The sequence below is a fragment of the Mesoplodon mirus genome (assembly GCF_964341445.2).
Source record: "Mesoplodon mirus genome assembly, chromosome: 5".
Taxonomy (NCBI): Eukaryota; Metazoa; Chordata; class Mammalia; order Artiodactyla; family Ziphiidae; genus Mesoplodon; species Mesoplodon mirus.
The window spans coordinates 32,489,955-32,497,548 of NC_138980.1; the positions used below are offsets into that span (position 1 = coordinate 32,489,955).

Consider the following 7,594-nt stretch of genomic DNA (forward strand, 5'->3'; position numbering starts at 1 on the left):
AGAGCTATAGGGGATGCGGTGTGAGAAATTTCCCTCTAGTGGTAAGGAAAGGTAACAGCCTGGGACGGGGAACTGGGGACCGTGGGTGGTCCACTCGCTCTGTGAACACGTACAGCGGACTAGGGGCCGCGGAAGCGCAGACCAGACCCCTAACCCAGCCTGGTGGGGAGAGGGGGCCTTTCCCCACGAGGTGAGCCTCAAACTCGCACGGAGATTGGGTTAGGCTGAAGGCCAGGCAGAGCACAAAGGCTCCGAGTTGAAAATCAGAAAAGGGGGCGGGAGCGGCGCTTACTCCCGCAGTTGGGGTGGAACCATCCCGCCCACTCTCAGCAGGGCTTCCCTGGTAACCAATGAGACCGGTTGCTGGGGGACCATGCTAATGAAGGACTCGCCCACTACCAAGATGGCCAGCAATCCGGCTTCATATCAGAAACCAAGCCCTTCCTAGGGATCCATTTTGGAGTCTGGCAAAATTTAAGTTCTGGGCCTAAGCCAGGAAAGCCAACCAGCACACCTAAAGAGGAAAACGGAGAGAGAGTAAGTGCCAATGAGAACCTAGGGAAAAGGATGGCCTGCGCTGGTTATTTCCCAGAGTCTCCCCGCGGGATCCGGGCGCCCTCTGCCCTCAACCAAAATGGCCGCCCCGAGGTGCCAGCGCACTGTGAAATATGGACGCCCTTCCGGTCCCGCTGCCCTCAGCGAAGATGGCGGCAGTGGAGAAGCGGCGGCTGGCTGTGGCCCAGGCGGCTAATTTCACAGGCACCGGCCGGCCGGGGGTGTCCCGAGCAGCGGCGACGGCCGAGAGTGAGGAGGACTTCCTGCGGCAGGTCGGAGTGACGGAGATGCTGCGCGCGGCCCTGCTGAAGGTGCTGGAGGCACGACCCGAGGAGCCTATCGCCTTCTTGGCGCACTACTTCGAGAACATGGACCTGCGGTCTCCTGCAAACGGCTGCGCCGGGGAGCCCCCGGGCCAGCTCCTGCTGCAGCAGCAGCGCCTGGGCCGCGCGCTGTGGCACCTTCGCCTGGCTCACCACTCCCAGAGGTGCGGGGCTGGGCCGGGCCTGGGTGGGTAGGGGCCGCGGCCGGACTTCAACTCCCAGGGGGTTCCGCGCGGCTCCCCACCCCCCCGCCACGGCGCGACTCTCGAGCGCGGGGCGTGGTCGGAACTGTAGTCCGCTCTGCCTGGCGCGGGAGGGTCGCGGATGGCGCAGGGCTGCAGAGCCCTGGCGGGGTCACCCAAGTGCTGGCACCGGTAGCTCTGGCCGACTTGGGCTTTGGTGATGCCTCTTTGCAGATGCTGAGGTCCCCCTTGCAGCTACCTCACTTTTGAAAATCATGGAGCCCAGACAGGACTTGGCCAAGGTCGCAGAGCAAGTCCTCCGACCCAGGTCCCTCCCTAGCTGCCTCGCTCCCAGCGTGGTAGCATCCCCGTCCATTCAGCCAGAAAATGAATATTTACAGGGCTGGGCCGTGGAGATAGAGAGCAATCCAGGTCCCCCGCGGGCAGGAGAGACGTCCAGGAAGGGGCCTGCATGACACACAGGGAAAGGTGTTGCAGGCACGAGCCCACCGGCTGCACTGGCCTGGAGGCTGTGGGGCTGCAGTGTGCGACCCACGGGGGAGGGGGAGGCCGGGAGCCTTCGCAGGGCTGAAGCATGGAGGGGTGGAGGGGATGGCGCCTGCCCCCCCACCCCCTTAGAAGCGGGTGAGGAAATGGTCCGTGTCAGGTGGCTGGGGAGGAGCTGTTTGACGCGCAGCATCAACCAGACAGGGTGGGCGCTGGATGTGGGTGGGCTGGGTCTTGGATGGGGGTGGTCCCCAGAGAGCCCAGGAAGGGGGAGGAAGGGAGCGTTTCAGCCTGACCCCAGCACCCTCCTGCCTGGGGGCAGCCCTCCCGAGAGAGTCAAGGTGCGGACCCCAAGCAGGGGAGCACAGAGAGGCTGCTAGGGAGCCGGGTGTGGGAAGGGGTGTGGAGAACGGGCATCCCATTCGGAGCACCCGGTTTCCACCGCAGGGGAAGGGCAAGCGGGTTGTCCAAAGTGACAGCCAGAAAAGGGAACGGCTGGGGCCACCCCTGAGATGGGGACCTGGCGGGGAGCGGGCTGGTGGGCATCCATGGGTTCTGCTGGGTCTGCAGGGGGTTGTGCAGGAACAGCCCCAGGTGGTCCATGAGATGGGAGGTCACTGGTTTGGGGGAAGTTTCCAGAGTGGCTTGGGGACCGTTAAGTTGGGAGCTGGGAAAACTTCGAAGCAGGAAGGTGGACAGTTGGGTTGGCAGCTGAGACGTGTGACAGAGCCGGGTGGTTGTCACCTGGTGGCGGGGGGGTGGTTGTGAAGGCCTCGGGGGAGCTGAGAAGAGCCCAGGACCCGATTCTGAGGAGCCACAGCCTCAGCGAACCCACAGGAAAGTGTGAGAAGGCAGAACAGACATAAAGGAGGGAACCAGAAGACAGGGAACCAGGACATCTTCCAAGGAGGAGAAGAGTCAGCGGCAGGGTCACCACAAGCTGTTCACTCCATAGACGTCATAGATGAGGACCTTTATGTGAAGGCTTTTTGCAGAGCTTTGCCTAGTTTATGCAAAGGCACCTTGTGGGCTGGCAGCGGCCCTGCGTCCAATGGCCCTAGAGTTGAGGGCTGAGAAGTGTCTGTTGGATTTAGAGCCAAGGGGGCCATTTGAGTGTCCTGGGGCTGCTGTAACCAATTACCACAAACTTGGTGACTTAAAACCACAGAAATTTATTCTCCCACAGTTCTGGAGGCCAAAGTCCGAAGTCCGGGGGCAGCAGGGCTGTGCTGTCTCTGGAGGCTATAGGGGAAGGTCCTTCCTGCCTCTTCCAGCTTCTGGAAGCTCCAAGCATCCTTGGCTTGTGGCCGCATCCTTGCAGCCTCTGCCTTGTCTTCCCATGGCTTCTCTTCTGTGTCACTCTCTCAGAAGGACACTTGGCATTGGTTTTAAGGCTACCTCACCCCATCTCCAGATCCTGAACTAATTACATCTTTCAAAGACCCCATTTCCAAATAAGGTCACACTCACAGGTTCTGGGTGGACGTGCACCTGGGGGGACACTCTTCACCATACTGAAGGGGCGTCGGAGCGGTTCTCAGGAGGAGCAGAGTGAATAGCGTGAGTGGCCGGTGCTGATGGTTCACCTGGTCTCCCCGAGGCAGGGCTGGTGCTGAACTCAGAGATACGTTCCCAGTCAGAAGCCCCATAACCCCGGCTGCCGGGTCAGAAGCAGAAGCCAGGCCAGGCGGGTCCCCCCGAGGCTGGGCAGCTTCGTCCCTGTGCTGAGGGGTGGGCTGGGGAATTCCGGGGCTGCTCTTGAGAGCGACCTCAGCACGAAAGATCTGGGGAGAACTCAACCAAAATCCCCTCTGCTGTCGTCTCAAAATCACACGTGCTGGCTGCTAGGACTGGTGACGGCCCTCACAGCACAAACACAGCAGACCCGGCATGGTGGCCCAGGGCCGCCTTCTAAGCCGCCACGTGCTAATAGGAACAGCAAGAGTGCCAACCGCTGCAGGTCCCCGTGGCCCCAGAAAACATGCAAAAGCACCAAAGGGTCTGAGCCAGTCTTCTCGGCTCCGAGCATCCTCTGTGGGGTGTCCCGGGCTCTGTGGGGTGTGGAGCAGCCTCCCTGCCCCCCCCCACTCGATACCGGGAGCCCTCCCCATTGTGACAAGCACAGACGTCCTCAGACCTCACCCAGTGTCCCCTGGGGGCAGAATCTCCCCAGACAAGACCCCCCAGATTATGGGATTCCACGGACCCCCCAGGAGACTACGCCCCATGACCGTCTGACCTCTGAAGTCCTGGGATGCTGCACACATTTAAATACACACCTGAGTGGGAGGGAGGGGAGGTGACCCACAGACACTGGGGGCCACCCTGGTTCACACCGCCTGACCCAATGGGAATGTATGCAGACCTCTGGTGTGAGCAGGGAGAGGACCCAATTTCTTTCCAAACAATTAACCAGAGTCACTCCTCAGCACTGCTAACACAGGGGGAGCGCGGTCACTCTGTGCGGGGCCATCCTGGGCCCTGCAAGTGTTGGGCAGCCTCCTGGGTCTCCACCCACCCAGTGGTGGCAGCCATAACTGTCCCCAGAGTCACCAGTGTCCCCTGGGGGCAGAGTCACCCCGTTGAGAGCCCCCAGTCTGCCTTGGAAAATCTCCATGTCTCTGTGACAAGACCCATAAATAGGTTCTTTTTTAACAAATGCCCACGTGCTTTGCAAACTGCTCCATGTGGGAGCTGACACAGGCAGAGCCTGAGGACCAGAGCCCAGGACGGCAGACGGTGTGGGTGCTCCCTCACTGCTGGGAGCCCCCGGGGGGGCCACCTCGAGATGGGGTGTGGCCTTCCTCTGGCTTCTTGCCTGATGCTCTCATCTCACTGGACCATAACTGCCCCCCTGTGCATCTTCCTGCCCGCGAGGCCCATGGTAAACAGAACCTGGACAGTGCTGAGTGGCAGCTGGTGACAGCTAATGACAGGCGCACGTGGTCCCCTGCCACACTCTGGGCACAAAATCTACCCTCTGTCCTTCCAAGAATCCTGAGACGCAAGGACTAGAACCCTTATTCTCCAGAGAAGGGAAGCAGGGCGCAGTGGCTAGAACCGGTGCAGGTCCAGGCCAGCCAGGAACAGCGCTGAGCACACAGGGTGCTCAGGGGTCCCCACGCGCTGCCGCCTCCAGGGGGATTGCTTCAGCTCAAGACAACTAATGGGTTGACCAGGTTCCTTGGGGAGGCATCAGGCAGAGCTGGGCGGATGGTGGACGCTCAGGCCCCATCAGGACGAGCCATCAGACCACAGGGACACACCCGAAGCCTCAGTGGCCTCTCACGGCTGCTGTTGGGTTGGCAGGGGCTCTGCTCACTCAGGCTTGCGGGGAGTGGACCCTCCACGGGAAGTGGGCCATGCTCTCGTGTGGGTGGGACGGCCTGCCTTCAAGACGCCCCCGAGATCCACACACCACCCCCCCGTATTCACACCCTTGGGCAGCTGCCTGCGTTGCCACCCTGCCGGTCACCCGCTCCGGGGGCCAGCGCCGTGACCTTAGCACACTTACACTGCCCCGTGGGGAGAGGCCTCCGCAGGGAGCCTTCAGGGGACAGCAGCCCTGCCAGGGTCCTGGTTGCAGACTGAGCCGGGACCACCCAGCCAAGCCATTCCCAGTTCCTGACTCAGGCTGCGACGTGACCTAGGTGTGGGGGTAACAGCCATGCGGCCACAGAATTGACACGGGCATCATCACTGCCAGGTCCCCCGGACCCCCTCGTCCTGGTGAAAGGAGTTGATAACAAAAGCTCCTGCAAGGGGTGAGGCGGCAGCAGCTAACACGGTGCCAGTCCTGGGAACGGGAGCGTGACGCTGCGTCTGGCGCCCCCAGCGCTTCACGGAGTGATCTCACTGACCCTAAAGCGCCGGCACATCCTAAGGACCCAAGAAGTGAGAAGTGATCCCAGATGGGCGAGACCCCAGGTCCAACCCCCTCCTCTCTGGGCCTCAGTTCCTCCTCTGTAAAGGGCCTTGACCCACGGAGCTCACTGGGTGAGCATGTCCTGCCCTGGGCACCTGCCGTGCTCCGGCCCAGCGTGGACCGGGCTCGCACCCACGCTGACCCGTACAGGTCCCACAGATAAGAGTGGAACTGGGCTCCCAGAAAAGGCGAATGTGAGCCCTGGGGGTGCCCCTTCCTCTGTGGGACCCTTGGCCTGGTCGCTGCCCTGAGCCTCACTTCCCCTTTGCTCTAGTGGAGATGGAACTGGGCCTCGGCCAGCCGCCGGCTGTTGAGAGGAGGATGGGAATGAGACCCGGGTTATCTAGATGCCCAGGCTCACCCCAGCCCACTCACTTAACCACTTGTGAGGCTCCAGCGTGGCCAGGGCTCATGGCGGGACATCAGGGTCCTCGTGGGGCAGGCGGTAAGTAGTGTCAGCGCTGTGGCTGGTCCCTGACGTGACTGTCGGGTCTGCTGTTGCAGCAGAAGGGCAGCATGTCTGGGTTGACGTGGCCGCCTGCGGATAAATCTTTACCCACGAAGACAGGCGGCAGCGGCTTTGAGCCACAGTGTGGGTTACTGCCTCTGGGCCTGCACAGGTGAAAAGAGGCAACCCAGGTTAAAAGGTAGGGATGTGTCCTGCCACAGTGATACCCTGTGGGCACACACATCATCGATGGAATGGAGAGTCCATGGGCAGATGCCCATCGTCGGAGTCAGCAGATGTTTCTGGGGCTCCTGGGCAGTGTTCTGGGCGCTGGGGCTGTAACAATGACCAACAGATAAACTCCCTGACATAGGCCCCTGGGCTGAGCTGGTGGGAGGGAGGGAACTCGTGAGGACCCCACAAAGAGAAGTACAGGAAGGGGTTAGGGGGCCAGGGAGGGTCCCCCCATAAGGTAACATTGAGCAAAGGCTCAAAGCCGTGGGGAGATCTGGGGGAGGGCGCTCCAGGCCAGGGTGCAGCTGGCGCAAAGGCCCTGAGGTTGGACGGGCCGGCGCGTTGGAGGAGGGGCCGGGGGGCAGGGGCGGGGCTCTGGCGCGGCCCGACGGCCCCTCCGCCCGCAGGACCGCCTTCAACAACAACGTCGGCGTGGCCTACGAGTGCCTGAGCGCCAGCGGGCGCAAGAAGAAGCCGGGGCTGGACGGGCGCACGTACAGCGAGCTGCTGAAGCGCATCTGCCAGGACGGGGAGGCCCCCGAGGAGGTGGTGGCGCCGCTGTTGCGCAAGATCCAGTGCCGGGACCACGAGGCCGTGCCGCTGGCCGTGTTCCGCGCGGGGATGCTCACCTGCTTTGTGCTGTTGGAGTTCGTGGCGCGCGCTGGCGCCCTCTACGGGCTGTTGGAGGACCCGGGCCTGGCCGTGGCTGACCGCCACGTGGGCCAGGCCGTGCTGGACACGCTGGAGGGGGCCCTGCAGGCCAGCGACGACACCACGCCCGCGCGCTACCTGGAGGCCGGCTCGCGTCTGGGGCCCGACAGCCTGGCGCTGGCCATGGACCGCGCGCTGGTGGCCCGGGGGCCCAGCACCCCCATGACCCGGGAAGAGTTCCTGGAGAAGGCGGCCGCCCTCTTCATCGCCAAGGTCAAGCCCGTGGGCTGAGCCCCTCCCTCGGCCGCCTCTTCCTCCACCCGGATACCTGGGGCCTTCGGGGTCCGGCTCACCGGGGCCAGGACTGGGGTGTCCCTGCATGCCAGGGGTGCAGGGAGCCCCCTCACCCAGCTTCCCGCCTGGAATGATGCCCGAGCCCCCTTCGGGAGGAGGCCAAGGATCCCTTCCCGCCCGCCTGCCAAGGCCCCTCTCCTCAGCAGAAATAAAATTTGTTCCTCAGGCTGACCTGGTGTGTGTGTGTGTGTGTGTGTGTGTTTGTGTGCGCGGCGCGCGCCCGTGTCCAGCAGCCCCCAGCACGCTTCCCTGGAAACGCTCTCCACTCCGGCGCACCCCGGCCAGCCCCAGCGGGTCCCACCACTGCCCAGAAACCCCAGGGAGCCCCTGGACTCAGCTTTATGAGAGCAGAGGGCATTGGGGCACCCAGCGAGGTGCCCTGGACTCACAGCCCCGAGACCTGGGAGGCATGTCT

The 7,594-nt window shown here is 63.0% G+C and overlaps 1 protein-coding gene across 1 annotated transcript; it reads left to right on the forward strand.

The window, feature by feature from the left end:
• The first annotated feature begins 579 nt into the window (after window positions 1-579).
• On the forward strand, window positions 580-7,350 carry TPGS1 (tubulin polyglutamylase complex subunit 1). Its single transcript, XM_082621531.1, has 2 exons — window positions 580-1,042; window positions 6,582-7,350. The coding sequence occupies exons 1-2, from the start codon at window positions 669-671 to the stop codon at window positions 7,114-7,116; spliced, it is 909 nt and encodes a 302-aa protein (XP_082477657.1). The 5' UTR covers window positions 580-668; the 3' UTR covers window positions 7,117-7,350.
• The last annotated feature ends 244 nt before the right edge of the window (window positions 7,351-7,594 follow it).

Bases quoted from the DNA above. Each gene is read 5' to 3' on its own strand.
- TPGS1 (XM_082621531.1), top strand. From the start codon at position 669: ATGGACGCCCTTCCGGTCCCGCTGCCCTCAGCGAAGATGGCGGCAGTG. The intron at 1,043-6,581 runs GTGCGGGGCTGG...CTCCGCCCGCAG, and splicing joins CTGGCTCACCACTCCCAGAG to GACCGCCTTCAACAACAACG.